Here is a 26,472-nt window from a genome sequence, read left to right as displayed (position 1 = left end):
CATTCTTCTTCCTAGAGAGTGAAAGACAGACCTTTAACAACATAATTTCAAGAGTTTCTTGCCCTCTCTCAATCTGAGGCAGAGTAGGAGCCCTCTTTCCAGGGGTGTGTTTACTACTGAAGTCGAGAGAAAAAGGCATCTGGGTTTTTTTGTTTTTTTTTTTTTAATTTATTTATTTATTTTGGCTGTGTTGGGTCTTCGTTTCTGTCGCGAGGGCTTTCTCTAGTTGTGGCAAGCGGGGGCTACTCTTCATCGCGGTGCGCGGGCCTCTCACTGTCGCGGCCTCTCTTGTTGGGGAGCACAGGCTCCAGACGCGCAGGCTCAGTAGTTGTGGCTCACGGGCCACGCGCCTAGTTGCTCCGCGGCATGTGGGATCCTCCCAGACCAGGGCTCGAACCCGTGTCCCCTGCATTGGCAGGCAGACTCTCAACCACTGCGCCACCAGGGAAGCCCGGCATCTGGGTTGACCAACAGCTATTCAAGCACCAAAGTGGAGTGGTTCACAGGGATCACAGATACCCTATGTCTTTACTATGCAAAATGTGGTCCACAGATCTGGGTGTTCGTTAGAAATGCAGATTCCTAGGTCTCACCCCAGAGCAACAAGAATCTGTCCTGTACAAGATCTCCAGTTGATTTATGTACACATTAGCTTGAGAAGCACTGCTGTAAGGCAACAATTCATTCAAGAAACAGCACTAGGGCTTCCCTGGTGGCGCAGTGGTTGGGAGTCCGCCTGCCGATGCAGGGGACACGGGTTCGTGCCCCGGTCCGGGAGGATCCCACATGCCGCGGAGTGGCTGGGCCCGTGAGCCATGGCCGCTGAGCCTGCGCGTCCGGAGCCTGTGCTCCGCAACGGGAGAGGCCACAGCAGTGAGAGGCCCGCGTACCGCAAAAAAAAAAAAAAAAAAAAAAAAAAAAAGAAACAGCACTGTCTGTATAGACTAAGTAAAAACTCGGAGAACTATTTTCCTCTTTAAATTAGATAATTGACGTAAGAACAATAAAAGCGTTTTAAAAGTGGCACAGACTACCGCTGCCACAGAAACTCGTCTTTCACACAGCCAGATTTAGGCCTCTTCCTTGTGATGTTCTCTTAAAAGGAATCTTGGTTCTTTGAGTGATATATATTTAACTACATACAGATCTAAAGCAGAAAGAAGGGCTTTTACTCCTCATTTTGATTTCTGGGACATATTTATATCACAGAATAAGCTGAAGAAACCTGCATGTAAACACTTTCTGGGGCTATAACACCAATTATACCATTTTAAATCCCAAAGTCAGAATAAGCTAAAATTTAGAGTTACACAGGGCCTACCTAGCAAAGGCTGTATAATATTTAGAAATCCAATTATAAAAACAATTTATTCTCCACCCCAAAGAGAATATCCTTTGCAAAAAAAGAAAATGAAAAAAGGCCCATGTGTGACTTGGGCCACTACAATCTGAGAAAGTTCTACTTGTTTTTCTATCTGATGTAAACTTGCCAGAATTCTGACACATGACTGGATTAGCTGTGTAAAATATAAGGAGAAAACTCACGAGTTTTAAGGGCCAGCAAGAGCTGATACAAAGCCAAATGGAAATAACATGTTTCTTTCCCTTCCATGCTAAAGTGGGTTAAGAAACAAGAGGACAGAACCCTGGGCCAGTCAACATCAAAATACAGAGCCTCTTTCTCCCCTCCACTCTTCAAACTTAATTTGTCTTCTTAGGTTCAGCAAGTCCATTACGTCGTAAACCACTACGGAAATAAGCAGGGTTGTTAAGGCATAACCGTGAGGAGGATGTAACATTTAACTTGTAGCTCATGTGTCAACAGAATAGGATGAGCTATTTCAGTGTTTATAAGGGATTTCTGAGAGTCTCCATGAATATTTCAATATTCATTTGTCAGTCTCCTGAGTCTATAAAGGAGGTTATACAGCAACGCAGGATATCACACGAGGAAGCTATTCAGTCAACTCTATTCATTAGAGATATGAAAATGAAAAGCAAATGCTTTTATTCCCAAGGAAGACAAAAGCAGTGCTCATTTGTGTCACCATTAGCTAGAGTCCAGAGCTTGGTCAGTGTACAGACTCTGGAAGCAGTGACTTCCATTAGTAAAACGCATCACCCACAAAGATATGACGGTAACCCTATCTCCTTAGGCTCTCCATCAGCCAAAAGTAAATGTACCTGTACCAGCTGGCATAAATCCCAGACATAATACTGCTCATAAAGTGGAAGAGAAAATGCCAGTGTATGAAGCAGAAAGTAAGGTCGTTTTGTTTATGTAATCTCTGAGAACATATATTTTTGTATCTATGGCATTGCCTTCCAATTTCTGATGCTGGGAAATAAATCAGTTTGTTGGGCATATTTAGAGTCATCAGGTTGATGAACAACTTATTTTCAAGTGTTCAGCTAAAAAAGCCCCTCTAATTCCACCACAGTTAAGTATCTAATTTGCAGGGAGCTGTGTGATGAGACCTGTTATCTTTCTGGCCTTCTCTACACAGATGGAACGTCATCCTTAATGTTTCTCATTTATCTTTTACAGCAACAGTAACTAATTGGCTTCCACTGGTGGCACATATTCACAGATACTCTGGACATTGGAGCCTTTTAGTATTAGAATCCTGGAAGCTAATTAAATTGGAAGTATGAAAGGGTGGAGTGGGGGGGTGTGGATGGAAAAGGGGAAAAAAGAACCAATCAAGAAGTACTTCTCAACTATAAGTAAGATACATTTAAAAAAAAAAACACAAATGGCTCAAATGAACCTTTTGAAATTAGACAAGGCATAAGCCAATAAAATACAAAAAAGGCAAAAGTTTGAAAGCCTCAAAATAGGATGATCACTATGAGGTCATCTGAATGATGTTCAGGTCAGAAGGGGAATTACAGGGGCTATCCAGAGTTAAGCAGCAGGAGCAATAATAAGCTCTGGAAAGGTGACTAGGTTGGTTAAACATCAAAAGTTCCATTCAGAGGCAGGACAACAAAATAATCCTGTACACTTGTAGACATATCCCATACCAATGATGAACAGTATCAATTAAATCTCTAGAAAAAATAATCCTGTCCTTTATCAAAGGACATTGCTCTGCTCGTCAAGGAAAGGTCTAGTTCTAAAAAGCGAATAATTTAAAGTTCTTCAGCATATCAAGAATTAAAAATAACCCCAGAAATTTAAAAATAAAAAGCATTTAAAATAACCAAAAGAAAGAAGAAAGATGCTTACCAGACTATCTAGTCCTCCTCCCAAGAGATCCACTGCTCCCATCTGCATGGAGGATACCTGTGGCACATTGACTGGGGGACCAAGGTCAAGGTTTAAAAGATCCCCCAGAAGGTCACCTTGAGAGGGGATAACCTGAGGCTGTTCCAGGTTGGTGGCAGTGGTGGTGCCAACAGGGCTGTCACCCGCATCAGTGCTGCAAGTCACACACAGAAAGAGGGGAAAAGAGAAAAGTCAGTTTCACCTGGGACATAGTAAGAAGGCAATGGGCGAAGGTCAGATATACAAAAACGGGAGGGGGAAAAAACTCTTATACTATATAACTTCATCAGTCAATCAATTTTAATTGAGCACCTACTCTATAAGGGAGCACTGTAATGAGAACTCTGGGGAAATATATCTTTTTTTTTTTTAAAGAAGGAAATATATTTCCTGTCCTCAAATAACTTATAATCAAACAAACAAACAAAAAACCAGCATTCACAAAACAAGTGAAAAGCACACTCACTGTGTAAAAGCAGAAATGAGTATTGTGTGTCTGCACACTGACAGGATATAGATGAGAAGCAAAACAGAACCAGGTGGGGCTGATCCCAAAAGATTCTGAGAATGGTTTTATGGCGAGATTTTCAGAAACAGCATAGTTATGAGGAACTACCAGGGAGAGACCTTCAGAAAAAGAAAGGATAGCTTGTGCAAAGGCACAGAAATGAACAATTTGACTTTAGGGGTGGTGAAAAAATTATACTGGCAGGAGCAGACACTGTAATTGGTAAGATTTGGGGGAAGTAAAGATGAGGGAAATACAACTCTGAAAACAGGTCTGGAGAGTTAACTTTTATATGATAGGCAATGCACAATCACTTTTATTTGTTGAACAAAGAACTAAAATTAACATTTAGAGGAACATTACCCAAGCAGCTGTGTGTATAACGGACTGAAGTTGGGAGAATGGACATGAAGATGAGCTAAGAGTGACCTAAACCGTTACTGCCACAACAATATAAAAATAAAAATGAAGCGGTAGTTCCAAGAGATGTTAAATGGACTAGGCAGGGGGAAATGATCTTAATAGATGGTGCTGGGTCAACCGAATAGCTGCGTGGGACAAACATGAGCCTTGACTCCTACACCTCACAACATCAACAAAAATTAGAGATAAATCAGACATAAATGTGAAGGGGAAAATCAAGAGGATTTCTAAGACCTTGGAGAAGACAAAAGTTTCTACAAAAAGCTCTAACCATAAAAGAAAAAAAGTGATGAAATGGACTTCATTAAAATTAAGAACATTTCTTCTTCAAATGACAGCATTAAGAGAGAGTGAGAAAAGGTATTCTCCACAGACTGGGAGAAGTTTGCAAAATAGCCATCTGACAAAAGACCTGTAGCCAAATTATATATAATTCCTACAAATCATTCGATCATTACATAAAGAATTCCTACAAAGATGATAACTCATTAAAAAATAAGGAAAAGATCAGGCATGACACAAAAGAGGATATCCTAGCAGTCTATAAACATGAAAAGGCACTTGCATCTTTACTCATCAGGAAAATGCAAATTAAAACTATAAGACACCACTACAAACCAACCAGAATGGCTAAAATTAAAATGACTGACAATACCAAGTGCTGCTAAGGATGTGGATCACCTGGAACTCATACATTTCTGGAAGGAGTGTGCACTGGTACAATCACTTGGGAAAACTGGCAATATCTCCTATAGCTAAATATACATCTGTTCTATAACCCAGCAATTCCACTAAGTGTATACACAAAAGAAATGAGTATATAGGTCTACCAACAGAAATATATAGGAATATTCATAGCAGCTTTCTCCATAAGAGCCCCAAACTGGAAACAACCCAAAGATACACCAACAGCAGATATAAATAAATTGTGGCATATGCAGGCAATGGGATACTATGCACTAATAAATAGGAATACACAACTGATAACATGGCATTAGAGTCGTCTCAGATAGGATACTGTGCAAAAAAGCTAGAAACAGAAGAGCAAATGCTGTATGGTTCCATTTACATGATGTTCAAGAAGAGGTAAAATTAATCTATAGTGATAGAAATCAAAACAGTGGTTATCTCTGGAGGGTGGATATAACAGCAAAATGGCATGAGGAGTCTTCTGGGGTGCTGGAAATATCCTATATCTGATCAGAGTGGCGGTTATATGAGTGTATGCACACGTAAAAATCTATTGAGCTATACACTAAAGATTAGTGCACTAACACTAAGATTATTATAGATGACATATTAATTTAAAAAGTGAAAAAAACCAATGAAAATTTCAGGCTCACATGGCTTCACTGTGAATTATTCCAAACATTTAAGCAAAAAGTAAAACCAATCTTAGATAAACTTTGAAGTAGAATAGAGAATGACAATTGAAAAAATCTGAAAGTATTTCAGTTTTATTGAATGTTAAGGAATTACCCCTAATTTTGGCTTGATAATATATTGTGATTTTATTTTAAGTCCTTATCTTTGAGCGATACCAAGTAAAGTACTCATTAGTGAAGTGATATGAGGTCTGGAATTTAATTTAAAATACTCCAGCTCCCTCAAAAAAAGAATTTGTGGGGGTGATAAATGAAACAAGATTGGCAAAATACTGATGACTGTTGAAACTGAGTGATGAGTACACGTGTTTGTTATACCATTCTATCTTGTATGTTTCCTAAGATTTATGTAATTTTTTAAAAACTAAAAAACCACTATAAAAATTCCATTAATAAACAAATGCTTTCTTAAAAAGAGAAAACCCTAGGTAGGTTCTGACAACACTTGAACAAAGAAGAATGAAGAATCAAACTAAGAAAAAACAAAAACGAAGAAGCGAAAGACTAGTGTTGCTCCTTATAAGAGGAATCTGGAGGGATGATGGAGAAAATAATATGTTGCTTTCAATTCTGTTAAGTTTCAAGTGAGAAAAACAAGTAGGGAAGTCCAACAGACAGCTAAGGAAAAGGCACTGGCAGTCAGAGTTACAGAAGTAAACTTGGGAAGAAATTCACACACACACCTCAGGTGAAATGAGCAGAGTAACACGGGGGTGCTGTGGTAAGAGCAGGGCGTCTAGAATAAGATGACTAGGACCTAGGGCTGACTCCACTAATTACCACTTGCATACATCACCTTGGGCAAGTGACAACCTCTCTGAGACAAAGCTTCCTCGCCAATAAAATTAACAAAACAAAATTAACAGAATATATCAGTGGTAACTGTGCTTAGAAGATAAACCGCCTAAGGGAATAGAGAAGGTTCAGAAGGAGCCTTGTGATATAACCAGAGATGAGAAGGAACACAAAACTGCAAAGATTAAAGAGAGAAAAACAATCTAAAAAAAAGAGGACTTAGGAGGAAAAAGCGTCAAGGAAGCCAAAAGGAGACCTATCTAGACTGGGGAGAGGGTGGGTACAAATAAAGCCAAAAATTAATAAGGAAGTCAAAAGGGGAAACAATTTCATATACACCTAGCAAGAAATATATGAAATCTCCATAAAGGGTATCCTCTGCCCATGAAATTCTATCATCTCTCAACATGTAGCATTTGGGAAATGTGACAAAACACATGGATTTATCAGCACCTTTAAATAGAAGGCAGAACAGGTACATATTTTCCTCCACTCCAATAGACAGGTTAAGAGTATTATGAGAAGACAAAAGTGAGTTAGATGAAAAGAAGTAAATGATCTTATAGTTTCTACAAATTAAGAACATGATAAATCATTATTATGTATTTTTTCTAAACGGAAGACACAAGAAAACTAACATGAAAATCTTTCCCCATTGTGAAGGCATGGGAAATAACTGCATAAAACTGTCATCAAAGCAGTATTTTTAAAAGGTGAGATATTTCCAAGTTAGACAACTATTTACCATCTCATGCCCACAGAGCAGCTGACAAGTATAGTAAGCAATACTCAACTAAAAAGCACTTTTCCCTTTCCCAAGTGATTTTAAAAGACCTCATGCAGTAAGCATTTTTAAGCCTCCAAGGTTTTATGGTGCAAATGTATTTCATGTCAGAGGCATATCACTTATTACCCTTAGGACGCAGAAGAAAGCCAGGTGATGTCAGTACTCTTACAGACGTGCCATTTGCAGCAACATACCCATATTTATTTCAAAGGGGATTTTTCTGCACTTGTGTTTCTTTTTTAAAAACACAAAACAGGGCTTCCCTGGTGGTGCAGTGGTTGAGAGTCCGCCTGCTGATGCAGGGGACGCGGGTTCATGCCCTGGTCTGGGAAGATCCCACGTGCCGCGGAGCGGCTGGACCCGTGAGCCATGGCCGCTGAGCCTGCGCGTCCAGAGTCTGTGCTCCACAACGGGAGAGGCCACAGCAGTGAGAGGCCCGCGTACCGCAAAAAACAAAAAAAACGAAACAAAAAACACAAAACAAGCACAAATGGATAAAAAGGTCATCCAAAAAGGAACCACATAAGGAACTGTGAAGGTAACAAATTGAAGGCTATTAATCTGATAAAGACCTTATGTGAGAGACTGTGCTTATTTTTACATACTGGTTCTCTCTTTGTGTTCTAGGCAGGGTTGTTTTTGTTTGTTGATTTGTTTCACTTTCCCCATCCCATCTGAGGGTCAAAGTTATCAGGAGAAAGGTAATTTAAATGGCAAACAACAGAAAGTCCATATCTATTTATCAAAACTTGAAGCACAGACTGGGAGATGTACTTAGAAGTTAAATGGTCATATCTAGCGAATGTTAAATATGCTTGCCCAGGAGGTCAAACACCCTGTAACGAGGCCTGATCCTCATGAAACCACAAGTTTCCTTTGGGTGAAAATCACAGCACTGCCCTAAAACCAAAGATTCAACTCAAGAGCTAATGAAAGATTAATAATCATTTTCTTGGGTACTGCCCTTTTCTTTTTATCTGTGCCCATAGTCTGTTAAAACAGAGCTACAGTATTGTAAACGTTGACTACACTAATTTGTAAAGCAATAAATCCTACACTCTGGCTATTAATGAACCACTTAAACAGCAATATATATTAGACAATACAAGACACTCATAAACGGTGGAAGTGCAGATACTCTGACCACTCAAGAGATCAAATTCTACTTAGATTTGAGGTTTATTATAATTAATGAAGGAAGATTCTGAAAAGATTCCAAAATACCCATTATAAGAGTTTATTAGAGTACTGCCCCTCCCAAATTAAAATTTTAAGGTTATCTATAAAGCAAGAGTTCCATGTTACCGGACAGTCTGTTCATAATAGCATTTCCTTACTGATATGGAGCAATTTATTTTGGTAAAAGAGGTACAGGCAACTGAACAACTATGTCTACACAGAATCTAGGCTGCTCTTATAAAACAATCCTGCAAACATTATTTCGTTAACACTAGCTTTACAGCATAAGAGAAGTAGTATCTGCTAACTTCATCCATAAGCTTGAACCAAAGTTACAGTAAAGGATAAAAATAGCTAAATGTATACATGGGCAGACCTCACTTTATTGCACTTTGCAGATATTGCAGTCTTTACAAATTCAAAGTTTGTGGCAACCCTGCATGGTCAGATGATGATAAGCATTTTTTTAGCAATACAGTATTTTTAAATTAAGGTATGTAGACTTTTTCTTTAGACATAATAGTATTGCACATTTAATAGACTACAGTATAGTACAGACGTAACTTTTATATGCACTGAAAAAATAACAACAAAAAAATTCATGACACTTCATCGCAGTGGTCTGGAACTGGGAAAATTTCTAGCCTCATCTTTCTGGAGACTTAAGCAACTTTCAAACTTTATCCATTTAGAAAATCTTCACCACAATTTTCTAAAGGCACAACCTTACCTACCCTGAGATTAGAACACAGAGGGGCCTTTTAACCCACTGTTTGTGTGTGGTCACTAGTATTCAGATGAAGCCTCCAGGGCAGTAGAGTAGGTTTGCCAAATGCATAGCAAATTTTTCTAGGCTATAAAAGCTTGAGGAAGACCAACTTCGTCTAAACAGAGAATCACTTCTCCCTCAAACCTAGTTTACCTGCTTACCTCCCATGATGTACTGGCAAGTGTTTGCGATGGATTCCATGACTTCCTTCCACAAAAGCATTGGGCGGCTTATGGTACACTGAGGCCAAAGAACCAATGTGGCAGATGAGCTCATCCAACAGAGTTGGCTCAATAAGATCTGTCTCCTCAGAGATCAGTGGCTTCTCGGACAAGACTACTTCTTTGGCTGTGACAGGATCAGTTGAGAGAAGGCGCCAATAAATATAGCCCCGGTCTCGAAGGTCAGGATTATCAGAATCCTAATGAAAAGGCAAAGGCAAAAAGGTTTAAATGTAACCTTTCTCCATACAGAAAGCCAAACTGCTGGATTTATTACCAAGGCAATGCTGAAGTGATTTACGCAGAGTTGGCCGTTAAGAAGATATTTAGACTCAATATATTGTTAATAGAGTCATGATTCTGTAATCCCTAATGTTTCAAAGAATTTAAATATAAATTGAAGTGGGTTAGTTCTAAGACTCAAATTCAAAATGAAGTTGGGAAAAGGAAAATGAAGTTTAAGCCAGTAAAAATCAACTGCTTACGATGGCCTCAGGACATAAAAATAATGTTTTTAACTGCTTTAATATTAGCAGGATTATTCATGAAACACATCTTACATACATTTCACCCATACCTTCTTTCTTCATTCAAATATTTATTAAGTATCTCCTATGGAGACACTGGCTAGGCCCTGGAAATAAAGAGACAACACAGTGCCTGACTTCAATGAGCTCAAAGAATATTAATTATTACAATATAGTAGGAGAGGTACTATTACCTAAATAGTTTTAAAATACTGTTAAAGAGAGCACATAAGTGCTTCTAAAAGGGGTGACACTTGAATTTAGTGGTCTCGTTTTTTTTTTGTGGCTGTTTGAAAATAATTTTATACATGGTCATGGCTAAGAAAAATTTATTATCAATGACACATCACAATTTAGAAATGTATAATATAAAAATAAGTCTCTCCCTATCATCCAACTCTACCCCACCTTAACTCCCCATCCCCCAAACAGCCATATTCACAGTGCACTATATATCTTACCAGAGAGCTCCCACACATACATATATTTATTTTATACAAAACCAGTTTCATAGTATATATACTGCTCCTCAAGCTGCTTCCCATATTGGCACACACAGCTGCCATTTTCCACTGTATATGCAGCACTGCATCATTATTTACTAGTGTCCTATTGATGAACATTTAGACCGTTGCCTCTTTCTCCCTCCTTCCTACTATTTATTTTTGCAATCATTACAAAGTGGCAATCAATATCCTGGTATCCACCTCTCAGAATGTCTATATAGTGGCATTCATTTATGCATGAATTGTTCCAGTGGTATCATATTATTAAAGGCGACAATCAGTCCCATTTCAATTACTGTATTTAAAACACATACAAAAATATTTTCTTTAAACTAGGCCAGGGTTTTTCCCATAAGTTTCTACATAAGCAGACGAACTGGTTTATAATTTAGCCATTTAAGGCACGTATTCATTCAGCTCAATACCGGAAGTGACCCTGATGGTTTTATATAGATTTTCTTAGTCATGTATTATTTAATTTGCACTCAAAATGGAATGCTGGTTAAAAACAAAAAAGCATAAAGAACACTGAGATACAAGTTAATACAGTATAAAAATGGTAAATTTTACCTCAAGATAATCTTTATCACATTCATAGGTTGCGTTATTCTAATAGAAATGCACATATACATGTATTATTTATATCAAAATGTTTGTAGTATTTGAAATGCCAGGGTTAACAAAAGGAAACAGTGATACTATCCAATTTAAATGAGTTTGTTTTGTTGCTTGTTGGGAGGGGGGCGAATTTGCTCCTGAGGAAGTGTTTATAAATAGCAGCCTGAAACCTCCTCACTTAGATTTTCACTTGGAAACAAAGCGTGAATATTATGAAACATAAACAAGTTGATTTTTTAAAAGAGCAGAATACAAGTTTCTCCAAGTATCACATCAGGAAAGCAATCCCCTGCCCAGCTTTTATTGATATTTAAATTAAAAGTTAAATTTTAATCTGTATATTCAGTCCCCAAAGCATGTCATTTAAAATTTGTAGACTATGCTTTTTATTACACAGTGGAAATGAACACTACACATCACTTAACTGGGAAAACTTAATTTGCCTTTATATAGTAGTAAAGTTGTTAAACATATTAAAATAAACTACATAATAGTAGTTTATTTTTAACTACATAATACAGCTTAATAATATACTTATCAAAATAATTTTTTTTTACTTCAAACTATTTCTCTCATATAGCTGGTACATATTTAACTAAATGGCCAAAAAACAAAAAATCCTGTGGGGATTCACAAAATATATACTTCTGTGAAAAAAGCTTGAGTACCCCCCACAAATTCAAAACACTGCAACAGGACAAACTTCTGGAGGTAGAATCACTGTATCAAAGGGTATACATACTGTAAATCTTAACAGACACTGACTTAAAAATTTAGTCCTATAAGAAATGAGAAAATGAGTGCAAATTTTCCAGGACTAGAAGTGAAGAGTGGGCAAGGATCTCCACTGTCCAAACTCAGTTATCCTGAGGGGTGATCTGTTAGGACTACTATCAGCTGACCTTCACTGCCTCACTAATTCACATGGAGACCACGATAAATCAGGCCCAGTCAAGGCTAATAACAAGAAAATAGAAACTTTTTATGATTTTAAGGTGCCATTATGTGTTTGGTGACTCAGAAAATTTGGTTTTGGATCTACTGTACTGCTAGACTCATAGGCCCCCGTAAGGATCTCGACAAAATAGTGTATTTCCAAAAATTTGAGAGCTTCCAAAACAATTTTTACCAGGCAAGCTCTGAAACAGTAATTCTTAAACTATAATGTGCATCAACATTTTAACACACCAGGAAAGCCACTGAAAGTGCAGATTCCAGAGTTTCTGATTCATTATGTCAGAAGTGGGGCCCAGGAACTTTTATTTTTAACAAGCAGCACAGGTGATTTTGATGATGACAGTCTCTAGTTCACAGATGGAAAAACTAAAGTGAACACTTCTTTTCCATGTACTAAAAAGAGGAATTACTAAAGTTTGGACACTTCTATGCGTATTCTTTACTAATTCCTCTAAAACTATCAAAGCGAAAAGACAAATCTTTGAAATAAAGCCATGGATTCAAGGGTTGGTTTTCTTTTCCCCTAATAATATATATATATATATATATTTTTTTTCTAACCTGTTGATCTCTGTCATTTAACTGGGGTGTTTAGACACGTTTTAATGTACTTATTGATATGGTTAGGTTTGGAACTGCTGTCATTTCTTTTTTATTTGTCTTATCTGTTCTCTGCTCCCCTTTTATTCTTTTTTTTTTTCTTTTTGCGGTATATGGGCCTCTCACTGTTGTGGCCTCTCCCGTTGCGGAGCACAGGCTCCGGATGCGCAGGCCCAGTGGCCATGGCTCACGGGCCCAGCCGCTCCGCGGCATATGGGATCCTCCCAGACCGGGGCACGAACCCGTATCCCCTGCATCGGCAGGCGGACTCTTAACCACTGCGCCACCAGGGAGGCCCCCCTTTTATTCTTTTTTTTTTATTGTTGTTGTTTTCATAAATTTATTTATTTTTTGGTGCACTGGGTCTTCGTTGTTGGGTCTTCATTGCTGCACGTGGGCTTTCTCTGGTTGCCGCGAGCAGGGGCTACTCTTCGTTGCGGTGCGCAGGCTTCTCACTGCAGTGGCTTCCCCCGTTGCAGAGCTTGGGCTCTAGGCGCATGGGCTTCAGTAGTTGTGGCACGTGGGCTCAGTAGTTGTAGCCCGTGGGCTCCAGAGCACAGGCTCAGCAGTTGTGGCGCACGGGCTTGGCTGCTCCATGGCATGTGGGATCCTCCTGGACCAGGGCTCGAACCTGTGTGCCCTGCATTGGCAGGCGGACTCTCAACCACTGCACCACCAGGGAAGTCCCATAATATTTCTAATTATACCACCATTTTATTTAAAATTAGAAGCACAAAGATTTCACATATACTTCACTGAATTCTCAGCATAGATAAACAATAGGATTAAGTCTACTATAAAGACAGAACGGTAGTACGACAGAGAAATTTGCCCAGTCACGTCCTGAACCAGTGGATGTAGCAGAAACAGAACCCCACCACCCAATTCAAATTAACGTAACTCAGCAGATCATGCTGCCCTCAACTTAAAAATGTATGGTTGCTAACATAAATATTAAATTAGGTTCTTATTTCACGAACTTGAGAAAAAAATTCCAGAGGAAAATTCCAGTGGAAAAGACTTATATAAATGTGCTTATTCTATTATGCTAATGCCTCATATTTCATTAACTGGACAGAAAAGGCAAGCCTAGAGAAACTGTTTATTAATTATTTATAGCCAAATATGAAATAATCATCCACAATAATCTTAAAACCTCTAAGTTCACTTAATTATACTGGCTTATGCACAACAATGCTTCAGGCAGGGAAGACAGGGAATGTGTATTCTCAAAAGTCATTCTTTTTTTTTTTTCTTTTTTTCTTTTTTTAATTTTTCCTTTTTTCTTTCAAACCCTTGTGTCGAGGGCTGACTTTCAATAGATCGCAGCGAGGGAGCTGCTCTGCTACGTACGAAACCCCGACCCAGAAGCAGGTCGTCTACGAATGGTTTAGCACCAGGTTCCCCACGAACGTGCGGTGCGTGACGGGCGAGGGGGCGGCCGCCTTTCCGGCCGCACCCCGTGTCCCAGGACGAAGGGCTCTCCGCACCGGACCCCGGTCCCGACGCGCGGCGGGGCGCGCCGCGCCGCGCCCCGGGGGACGCGGGCGTCGGCCCGCCGGCGGGGACGGCGGGGGACCGGCTATCCGAGGCCAACCGAGGCTCCCGCGGCGCTGCCGTATCGTTCCGCCTGGGCGGGATTCTGACTTAGAGGCGTTCAGTCATAATCCCACAGATGGTAGCTTCGCCCCATCAAAAGTCATTCTTAACTTTCAGACTTGAGAAGCAGCATTAACAGAGTAGAAAAGGGCAAAGGCTCTGGAGCCAGGCTACTTGGGTTTGAGTCCTAGTTCCATCCCATACTAACTGGGTCAGCCTCTCTATGTCTCAGTTTCCTCACCTATAAAATGGGAAGAGTAACAGTATTAACCCTTACTGAAAGCCTGACACATAGTAAGCACTATACAGATGACTGTTGTTACTAAGATTCTCTACTAGTCCTTGTACAGAAAATCTAGAATTAGGAACGTCTGATGGTTTATTTATACCCTGCCCTGTTCTAGAAAAGGATTTAGCAAAGCTTATAAAAATACATCTAAGGCTAGAGAACATAAATTAGAAGCAAAGGCAGAAAAATGCAAGCCACGATGATCCACACATTTTCTACAGGATATCCTTAAATTTTATTCTAAGGTTTCAAACATCTGATAGGAAAAACAAGTCTAATCAGATAAGCCATTCAGAGGGGCAGTTAATTATACACTAATGCATAAGAGAATCCAAAACTGGTTAGGAATTTTTTTAATGGGGTTTCATAAAGAAAAAAATATATAATGGAATAAATACTTTGATAACAGATCTAAAGAGGATAGTTTCTCATGACAACCCTTACTACAGGATGATGATATTAGTGTAATTCAGTAAAAACAATTCTAATAAGGGTCAAATACAATGCAGTCTAGATCCCCAGCTCTCTACTAATCTGGCTTGATTCAGTGGTAAATTTCAACATCTATAAGAACTTAGGGAATCCTCCCTGAACACTTTATCTTAGGCAAATACTTTAATAAGAGTGAGTTTGAACTCTGACAAGAACCTAAGACACAGCTCTCCTATGCTGCCTGTTAAATACAGATACAGAGGCCTTAAGAGACAATGGAGATGAAGGCAGGGTTCAGAACTTGTGAATACAGTAGAATCTACCAAAGACACTCACTTGATTATGAAGCTAGCCTCATCTATTCAGAAGTGAGTAGACAGGACTTCCCTGGTGGCACAGTGGTTAAGAATCTGCCTGCCAATGCAGGGGACACAGGTTCGAGCCCTGGTCTGGGAAAATCCCACATGCCACGGAGCAACTAAGCCCGTCTGCCACAACTACTGAAGCCCACGTGCCACAACTACTGGAGCCCGTGCTCTGCAACAAGAGAAGCCACCGCAATGAGAAGCCTGCGCACCACAACGAAGAGTAGCCCCTACTCGCTGCAACTAGAAAAAGCCCATGTGCAGCAACTAAGACCCGATGCAGCCAAAAGTAAATAAATAAATAATTAAATTTAAAAAGTGAGTAGAGAAGGAGCAAAGCCAAAATTCTTTTTAGAAAACTGTTCTAACTCCATCTTAACAGAGATACAAATGGGTAATCAAGGGTCTAAACTAGGAAATCTAGAATGCTCAATATACATAATATTAAATAACCATTGCCTTGATGGTTATGGAAATTGCTTTGCTTCAGGCAAAAGGAAGTTTTAGAAAAAACACTTCAAAGAGCTCTAACAAATAAATTTTAAAAGATGTAAAATTAATAATAGGAAAGGTGTATCTATTTTCCAGTGTGGATAAATGTCAAGTGGCCTCTCAGCAGTTAAGATGATTTTGACTATTCCACACATACATAAACACAGAATCTTCAATTTGGTTGAGGCATGAATCTGTCACACAATGTAAGCCGAGACAGTCTCTTACCTGCTGAGTGATTCTAGGTCACCACCCAGCACTCCCATCTCTACATTTTCTCCTTCCTTCTTATTTTTTACTTCTTGTGGTAACTTTTATGGAGGGCCAAATATTGCTGATGCTTTGAAATGTAGCCGTCAGGGGAGAGTTAAAACTTGAGATACTTTAATAAACAGAAATCCCATGATTCTTGAAGAAAATGAGATTTCTGAGAAAGCTAAGAGACTGTATAAATATGTATTTATCTGTGTTTAGGGAGTTTTCTGAAGTGTTAGTACATAGGCCTCGTTAAAGTCAATTTTACTATATTACCATCTAGAATAAACACAAGACTTCTTTGAATCTGGTTAATTTATACAGAGCTCTTTCTTTCATACAAAGGAGAGAGGCTCCAGGGCCTGTAGCAAAAGACAGAAATGGGGCTTCCCTGGTGGCGCAGTGGTTGAGGGTCCGCCTGCCGATGCAGGGGACGCGGGTTTGTGCCCCGGTCCGGGAGGATCCCACATGCCGCGGAGCGGCTGGGCCTGTGAGCCATGACCACTGAGCCTGTGCTCCGCAGTGGGAGAGGCCACAGCAGTGAGAGGCCCGCGTACGGGGGGGGAAAAAAAAAAAAGACAGAAATGAACTTCAAGGCCCTAAGATGAAGTCAAATACATGGCTGATTTAATGGCAATCACCCTACAGAGTCTGTAATAAGCACTACACGATTAAGAAGGGGCAATTTCTATTCAAAATGGCCCCCTGTAGATGACCTATTAAACATTAACGTGAAAATTAACGTCTAACCTAAACTACTTTGATTCAGAAGATGACCAATTTCTGCTCTTAGTGCTAAGACATGCCTCATCAGTGATGGACAACCTCCCAGTCCACTTTTCATGGAGATATGGTGAGCCATGGCCTGCCCTTGACTCCACATACTCATATGGATGCTTCTTCACACTAACCATAATGGGGTCAAGTGAAGGTTTAGAGACTTGGGGAAATAGCACATTAAAAAGTTCGTTCATGGGCCTCCCTGGTGGCGCAAGTGGTTGAGAGTCCGCCTGCCGATGCAGGGGATACGGGTTCGTGCCCCGGTCTGGGAGGATCCCATATGCCGCGGAGCGGCTGGGCCCGTGAGCCATGGCCGCTGAGCCTGCGCGTCCGGAGCCTGCGCGTCCGGAGCCTGTGCTCCGCAACGGGGGAGGCCACAACAGTGAGAGGCCCGCGTACCGCAAAAAAAAAAAAAAAAAAAAAAAAGTTCGTTCATAATTTGCTGGAGAAATGGAGAAAACTGAGAGGTACAAGGGGTGGAGTGGGACACCTCTATTTTCTGTGAAGTGGATTTTCTGACATCCTTTAACTCAACTACTGTTGGTCAACTGCTCCTTAAAAGATAATCAAGCGATAATTCTCAGTAATGTTTACGTGCATCAGTAATCAGACAAGACAATTACCTTAATTTTTAGTTTCAGGTCTTCTTCACATTTGAGTTCATTGATTGTAAAACATCTGTACTTGAATCAAGTGTCAGAAAGTAGCCTTTGACTCTAGCAGTTTTCTTGGCTGTATTTTTTTCAGAGTTGTATAGCATATTCTATAAACAACTTATTTAATAATGTTGTCTGCTTTATAGTATTCCATTAAGTATTCAAATGCCTTATCTGCCCGTCGAACTTCTTTTCCTTAAAATGGATTCCTGGCATTTCTAAAATTAAATACTGTCAGAGCAAAGAAGAACTTTGTATTTATCATGTACCAAATGATGCACTTTGACCACTTAACAGGTGATGTATTGGCAACTATTCAAGGTTCACATTTGTGGTCTCAGTTTGGAACTGGGTTTCAAGAAGTGTACTAAGTGCACACCTCAACCGTACTAATTAATTACAGGATTTACCATATTTAGTCCTCCAATTGTGCTCATTATTGATGTGAAATAAAGCTCCCCAGAGCAAAAAAAAAAAAAAAAAGGAAAGATGACAGCTCAGAATTAGGTTAAAGAACTATAAAAAGAGTTCAAATTCTGTTAATATACAACTATAAAGAGATGAAAGAGGAAAATGGTAAATTGAATATCTGAATCAGATTCCATGTGTAAACACACATCATAACTCTTGACAGCCTGCTAAAGCCAGCCTGTTCTCAAATTCAATTAAGAACATTATTGGATCATGATGGACTGATCATTACACTAGTTACATCAGAATAAGTAATTACTTTGATTTCTGTGTATCCAGCTGGTTGCCACATTTCTGAAATCAGTACCCTCCCTAAAAGGACCAAAAATACTAAATAATTAAGGAAGCAGCATTAGCACTTTAAAATTACTTCAAGAGAAAAGCAACTTATCTAGAAGGGAGAACAGCATACAAGATATTTGTCAAAACATTTACCATCTCTACAGGGTACTTTCATTTGAAAGCTGAAATTAAGTCCCCCAGGACATACTGTGAGACTCAATGTCATTTTCACAGTCATGTCCTTCATTAACACTAAGGAGTCTAAGTTCAATTTTCATGAATTATCATTAAAACCGGAGTCAGTCAATTCATTTAGAAGCCATACAACCAGTTTTAATTCAGTAGAATATGTAAAAGAGGCACTGTTTCTATTTTTTTAACAGAACCTAAAGACTGCACTGTTTCCGTTTACAGTCTCTGCAAATGAACCTTCTTGGAAGAAGTTTCACAATTTCCTAGAATTTAAAACAAGACAAATCAACTCCATGCTTTTTTCAGATTTCTTACCTGTGTTGCCAAACTCAAGACCTGCTGTACCAGCTCCTGCGTTTCTGATGGTTTCTTGAGAAACAGCTTCACTATGGCAGTAAGCAGAGTGAGCTGTACCTAAGGAAATGTAATTTAATAGGTAAAGTGAAAGGCATTTGCATTATTCCACACCATGAATTCCAAAGTGATATTTTCCCAAATATGACTTACTATGAGGTCTTTCTGACTTTGATTAAGAAACAAAGGTTAAAACTCAGCCAGTATCAACAATAGCAGTCAAAGGTTTTCATCAACTGAAAACTCACTAGCCTCCTATCTCCAAATTGCATTTTTTGGCATCAAAAACTGCTGGTTTGTTTCTGGCCCAGATAATCACCTGTATTTCTTAAAGTACATGCTAACATACTGATGGCAATAAAACTGATTCCTGACCAAATTCTTTATTATTTACTTCTACCAAAAGCTACAACTTCCAGGGAATTAGGGAATCATTTATCATACTGAGGCAAGAGCCAAGACAGTAGAATTATGCCAGATCACAACCAATTAAGAGTGGCATGCTAGGGCTTCCCTGGTGGCGCAGTGGTTAAGAATCTGCCTACCAATGCAGGGGACACGGGTTTGAGCCCTGGTCCAGGAAGATCCCACATGCCGCAGAGCAACTAAGCCCATGAGCCACAACTACTGAAGCCTGCGCGCCTAGAGCTTGTGCTCCGCAACAAGAGAAGCTACCACAATGAGAAGCCCTCGCGCTGCAATGAAGAGTGGTCCCCGCTCGCGGCAACTAGAGAAAGCCCGTGCACAGCAACGGAAGACCCAATGCAGCCAAAAATAAATAAATAAATAAATAAATGGAACAAATCTATTTTTAAAAAAAAGAATAAAAATTTTAAAATAATAATTAAAAAAAAAAAAGTCCCCTGCCGAACCATGAAACTACTGGCTGGTATATGTTCCTTGTAGGGCCTAATAAAATTACTATGACAGATTACACACATGAACTTCAATTTGCAGTGAGTACAAATGCCAGGGAAAAAGGTTTAATAATTTATCTGTTTCTCTGGGCCTTTGACTCGAAGGTCTCTCAGTTTTGGTAGAAGACAGACAGAAGATGGGAAGGAGTCTAACCATCCACAAAGAATCTTTTCAAACTGCACATGCCGGCCTTCACCCCAGATAAAAACACCAGCTGCGACTGAGCCACAACCATTACTAACAGCAATGGGTAATCATCTTTAGGTGACAGAAAATTAAAAAGTAATAACTACTGCTCTAAGTCAGTAGTTGTCAAAGTGTGGTTCTGGACTAGCAGCAGCAATAGCATCACCACCCTCAACCTTGTAAGAAATGAACATGCTTAGGCCCATCTCAGACCTACTGACTCAGAAACTCTAGGGGCGGGGCCCAGCAACCTGCCCTTTAATACAGGTTAAACACCAGTGCTTAGGTGCTTCTAAGGCTCATTAAAGTTTGAGAACCTTTGTCTAAATTAGGCAGGTTTGTTCCAACAGAAGTTAGCACAACTGAAAAAGGTCACCCCTTTTTGGGAGAAAAATGAACATACTATATGTGTATATAGCTTCACACACGAAACTGCCTAACCTTTACCTTTCCGGAAATCGTCCCCAAAACATCTAATACATAAGATATAGATGGGAACTTACCTGGGTGCTTTCATCATGAAAACCTTCCAGGAAGCTCTCTAGTAACTCATCTGCATTGTCAATTCTTTCAGCATATTCTCCCACAATCCAAATCATAGCTGCTCGAGCGTCTGGCTCATCCAGTGAGTCTAAGTTCTCACACAAAGTGGCAATGATACTTTCATATCTGATATAACAAAATGGACTATGGTTACAGAAGGCAAAACTGAGAAGTGTATTTAACAATGAAGCCTAAAAAGCAAAAAACCATGGACGAGGTACCCTAAACCACCACCAAACTACAAAGACTTTTAGTCAAGAGAATGTACAGGCTTTAAAGCCAGAAAATTATAAATGTCTTCAATTTTCCTTCAATTATGTTTTAATAACTAGACCATAAATCTTTATAAAAGCTTATCAGATATTCTTTTCACAAGGAAAAACTAACCAATGGTTTAAGATTATACCACTACCTTACATTTCTCACAGTCTTTCTCATAACTAGATCAGAGAATTTTCCTATTACTTCATTTTACCTTCATCGTAGAGGAACAGAAATTCCACTTTACTATTAGGAAAATGGAGTCAGACAACAATAGCATCCAGAAACAGTAATTTTGTCTCTTATCCACCTATCTCTGCTTTCTATAGAGATCTTTATGTTCCTTCCTTCCAAGGCACCCACACTAATGACCTGTTTTTCTAAAGAAATAGGCAATTCAAGTATTTATTTTTACAGGTCTATAGCTCTCATCCTTTACCATGTTAAATCCATCTCCTTGGCTAATGTAGTTTGTTTTTTTTGTTTGTCTGTTTGTTTGTTTGTTTTGCAGTACGTGGGCCTCTCCCGTTGCGGAGCACAGGCTCCGGACACGCAGGCTCAGCGGCCATGGCTCACGGGCCCAGCCACTCCGCAGCATGTGGGATCCTCCTGGACCGGGGCACGAACCCGTGTCCCCTGCATCGGCAGGCAGACTCTCAACCACTGCACCACCAGGGGAGCCCGGCTAATGTAGTTTTAAACATCAGAATGAAATTGTATAATAAATGAGATATGGACAACTGAACAATACACTTAATTGTTTGCCCTATTTGCACTGATTAAACCAGGTTCTTGATAATGCTTTCTTAAAATTAAACTATCATAATCCCTCAGTAATACAAACCAGAAATGGACACATTTCTTTACCAAGCATATTAAGATATACACCTCCCCACTTAATCAAGAAGTTTAGAAACCCAACCCTCCTTTCCTGGGAGAGTGGTAAAAGTATATGATCCTTTTTCCAAAAATACCATTTCTAGAACTAAAAAATAAATAAATAAATAAATATATATACTATATATATATATATATATATATAGTATATATAATGCTTAATAAACCACTACCTTATTAAAATATTTCTTCTAATTCTGAGTCCACCACTAAGCTAACTAACTGCAAGTCACTTCATTTCACATTATCTTTAATGATAATCAGAAGCCTTAGTACAGTTCATCTCTATGATTATAAAGTAAAATGAGATTTAGGATGCTTATAAGATCTGCTCTCATTTCACTCTTTCAGATTCCTTAATTGTTTGCCTTCAAAAGCAAATCTGAAAAAGTATTTTTGTTTCATAACTAAGAGGCCTCAATGTGAAAATTTTTGTGGAGTGAAAATGTAGATTTTGTATATCTTAATGCAAGCAGCTACAATACTTCAGAAAAGGCCTGAAACTCTGACAATTTATTGTTGCATGTTCTATAAATTTCTACAAGTACTAGGTAACATACTAAGTGAATAGTGAAGCTGTCACCTCCCTGGCTTTTACAGTAAGGTGACCATAAAATTTATTATTCAAACTGAGACGTTTCTGAGAGTGAAAAGGGGCACAATTATTAATTATGCCTGGTAAGAGGCGTAAAATGGATTATGCCCAGACAACCTGGAATATATGGGTATCCTTATTTAATAGTAACTTCATCACCAAAGAATCTGGCTAACTTTAATATATGCCAATTGACAATGCATATTCAGACAGAGCTTCAATTCTTCTAAAAGTGACAAAGCAGGGTGAAAAATCAGATTTTAATCCTTGTGCTAACCAACTTATATGTTTCTGATTTTTAATAAAGTATTCAATTATGACCAGTTACTTTACAAAGACTAATTCTTACCTAGCCAACCTCAAAGTGCCTTACTTAAACATTTCCTAAATGATCTAAGGAAGAGGGGCAGAAGTATCTGGACGTACTTGTTGGGGTATTTGCGGAAGATATCCCTGATGACAACAATCGCCTCTTGGACCACATAATTTACTTTGGTTTGGATGAGATCAAGCAATGTGCTTACACAGCGCTCTGCAGATTGCTGCAAAGAGGAACATAATGAGAAGTCAGATGATCTATCCAATAACACAACCTCAACATAAAAAATATTTTTTTGGAACATTCAGGTGTATCAACTAAACTAGACTAAAAGATGAGGCACTTAATTTGACCACACTATACTAGAGGCTGGGTTATCTGATGGAGATATACAGAAGTTCTAGATATACTCCAAATTTTACTCATTACAAGAGACAGTTCAAGTGAAAAAAATCATCTTGGATAGCCAGGATGACAGAATTGAGAAGAAAGCATAAGTCAAGGGAGAAGGAAAGAATAAGAATGAAAGAATAAGCCAAAGTAGGAGGTCTTAATCTGCAGTTCATGAATGAGCACAGACAGACGGCATCTTTAAACCTCTTGAAATGAAACTGCCAAATTTCATTTGTGTACACAAGCATATTTTCCTGGGAGAAGGTTTATAGTTTTCATTATATTTTCAAAGTTATCTGTGACTCAAAAAACTCTAAGAAAAATCTGCCATCTTCTGGGCTATATAACTGAAAGTCTATGGCCTTAGATAAACTGCAATTTTCCACAGCCTATGGTTCATCTATAAAATAGAATTTAATCTACTAGTCTTTTATTAATGAAGGGAATATGGAAGAATACAAGTGACAAAACTAATGTATTGAAACAATAAGTCATAGTTTTTAAAAGAAGGGTTCCAGAAGAGAGATCCTAAAAACCAAGGACTGATTTATCATATATTACAATGTATTATGATGGGTCATTCCATTATATGCCTCCTGATAAGATGCAATAGGAAATTCACAGCAGCATCTAAGAGGTATTCTTGCCAAAAACACTGAACATGAATATTACCAAGCCTCTAGATTTAATTTTCTAAAGGGGATGAAGGAATGAGATAAACAATATCACTAAAATACTATCAGCCAAATCTAGACTGTGGAAAATTCTACAAGCCTAATGATCTGTCCTTTCAATAAGTGGCACCCAAATAAGTAAGTAAAGACTTAAGAGACATATTAACCAAATGCAATGTATAGCTAGCTCTTGTTTAGATTTTGATTTGAACAAGGCAACTGTAAGAAGACATTAAGACACAATTAGGGAAAACTGAACATGGACTAGGTATTTAATGAGATTAAGAGTTACTGTTTGTTGAGTACGGTAAGGATATCATGACAATTTTTTTTTAGAGGACCTTATCTATTAGATATACACATTGGACTACTCTAATAAGATCATATCTGAGATCTGCATTAAAATTTAACAGTAACCCACTCCCTTGAAGGGGGAGGGAGAGGGAGAAGATCAAATGGGAACAGCAATGTGTTGATATTTGTTCAAGATGGACGGTGGAATTTTACCTTAGCGTATACCTAAAAATTTCTGTAATAAAATCTCCTAAAGGTACTATAATTTAAACCATTCCAAGCAATATAACGAAAACAAAATTGCATCTTGAGGTTATTTATATGAGGTCATATATATGATGATTCTGTTCTCTTTTATTATTGTGGTTTTCCCATTTTTGAATTCTATTTTATTCATTTTCAACTAGTTATTTCCTGTGCTGTTATTACAACAGCAAAACAGTTGGGAAATTTTAAATATAAAAGTTATGATAAATTATAAAGCATGTAAGGGTTAAATTATCAAATTAGATAGTACAAATAAAGTACTCAGCATAGGGCCTGATAGAAAGCTAACATTTACTGAACCCTTAGTTTCATTATTATAATAAAAATAAACAAAAGGCCATCTCCCATGATGCATCAATATTCAAAAACATTTAAGTCTAGGATAGTAATTTTCAAGCAAATTGTCATCTCACCTATGTTGCTTTTGATTAAATTTTAAAAACACCATTAAAGCAGTATGGCAGAGGAACAAAAGTAAATATCCAATCATTGTATATACAAAGTAAGTCCAGAAACAGAGAAAGGCATACAGACATATAAAATTTGGTATATGATATAGACAACATTTCATAACAGTAAGGAAAGGATGAATTGTTCTGGTGTTTGATCCCCACACTCTTATCCTTAACCAAACCACTGCCATTAAAGTAGAAAATAAGTGAATTTTATATAACTTTGAGTGAAGCACAATTTTCTAGGTGTGCCACTAAAGATATCATTGGGAGAGGGACTTCCCTGGTGGCTCAGTGGTTAAGAATCCGCCTGCCAATGCAGGGGACACGGGTTCGAGCCCTGGTCCAGGAAGATCCCACATGCCACAGAGCAACAAAGCCCGTGACAAGTACTGAGCCTGTGCTCTAGAGCCCGCGAGCCAAAACTACTGAGGCTGCATGCCACAACTACTGAAGCCCGAGCACCTAGAGCCTATGTTCCGCAACAAGAGAAGCCACCGCAAGGAGAAGCCCGCGACCGCGACGAAGAGTAGCCCCCGCTCTCCGCAACTAGAGAAAGCCCACACACAGCAACGAAGACCCAATGCAGCCCAAAATAAATAAATAAATAAATGTATTATTTTTTTAAAAAAAGATATTGAGAGAAAATGGATAGAACTCACTACATAGGAAATGCGAACTCTTATGCATCAAGAAGTCAAATGAAATCAAAAGGAAAATAATTGGGAAAATAACTATTAATGAAATGAAGGGGTATTAAATGAATTAATACCTTTAATTAATTATAAAAAACTTTAAAAAATCAATGTGGAAAAGATAACACGTTGAAAAAAGATACACACGCCTTGAAAAAGCAATTCCAAATGGCTAAGCGTAATGAAAAAATGTCACCTCAACTAGAGATTAAAGATTTAGCTACAAGGATCCTCCTTATAACCATTATTTGCAAAAAGAGCAGAAACAACTTTAAGGTCCATACAGGAAGGGAAAGGCTAAATAATTATGAAGCAATCACACAGTATGTCTACAAACCACTAAAAATGATGTAAAATATTATCAGTAACATGGGAAAATGTCCATGTATAATAAGCAAAAAAAGCAGACTACAAAACATAAGTAAATAGCATTTGTAGAATGATCTCGTTTTTGTAAAAAAACACATCTGTTTATGGAGGACTATGTAAACAAAGACTTAAAATCACGTCCACCTCACCTCTGGGAGGGTAGAATAGGGGTAGGAGAAAGCAGTGTTCTACTTTTAACTCGTCTTTTTTTATGATTTTATGTAGTAAATACATATGCTTTGCTTGCATAAGACATAAGTCAGTACCTTATCTCGAGCTACAAAAATGAGAAATGGTAAACACCAAAGAACAGAAGAGTGGGAAGTGAGGAATACCTTAACTTAGTGACTTAATCTCTCTCAAACAAAACCAAACATATAAATAAATCTCGCAAACAAATAAAATCATTTTATTTGTAAGAAAAGGAGGGCAGGGGTTTATTTCCTCCTTAAAGAAACAGGTATACACTGTAATATATACAGCTTTAAATCTGTCAGTCATACCTCAATAAAGCTGGAGGTGGGGTGGACAGTAAAATCTATTAAAAAAAACAACCAAACAAAAAAGAATAGGCAAAAGTTACTGAAAAAACAGTACTATGAAATTGCTTATTCAGTGTTATTTATTGACTCAATGGCTTATGCTTAATCTTTAACCTAACCAACTTAATATGATAAAATTATACATTTTTTTCACCTCAGGATACTTAAAGCAACAAGGAAACACCTGTACTTACAGTCATGATAAAAAACAACTCCAACTCTTAACACCCAAATTTTACAATAGGCCCTGTTATCTTAGCTAAGCACTAAACTAAAATTCTTTTTTTCTCACCTGTCATATCTTTGAAACCAACTACACATTAAAAAAGGGTCAGATGCCCTGAGAGAAAAGCA

At 38.4% G+C, this 26,472-nt stretch overlaps 1 protein-coding gene across 4 annotated transcripts in view; it reads right to left on the bottom strand.

The window, feature by feature from the left end:
• The window catches only part of AP2B1 (adaptor related protein complex 2 subunit beta 1), a 123,821-nt gene that overhangs the window by 57,866 nt on the left and 39,483 nt on the right, over window positions 1-26,472 (bottom strand). For all 4 annotated transcript variants that reach the window (XM_060082948.1, XM_060082947.1, XM_060082945.1 and 1 more), the window contains 5 exons: window positions 22,540-22,655; window positions 20,321-20,486; window positions 18,675-18,773; window positions 9,279-9,538; window positions 3,233-3,425 (listed from right to left, as the gene is read on the bottom strand). In XM_060082948.1, coding sequence (XP_059938931.1) covers window positions 3,233-3,425; window positions 9,279-9,538; window positions 18,675-18,773; window positions 20,321-20,486; window positions 22,540-22,655 — 834 coding nt within the window. The remainder of the gene's footprint in view (window positions 1-3,232; window positions 3,426-9,278; window positions 9,539-18,674; window positions 18,774-20,320; window positions 20,487-22,539; window positions 22,656-26,472) is intronic.

Source organism: Mesoplodon densirostris, chromosome 18 (assembly GCF_025265405.1).
Source record: "Mesoplodon densirostris isolate mMesDen1 chromosome 18, mMesDen1 primary haplotype, whole genome shotgun sequence".
Classification (NCBI taxonomy): Eukaryota; Metazoa; Chordata; class Mammalia; order Artiodactyla; family Ziphiidae; genus Mesoplodon; species Mesoplodon densirostris.
The sequence above is the reverse complement of the archived record's forward strand: the minus strand, read 5'-3'. Positions and strand labels throughout refer to the sequence as shown.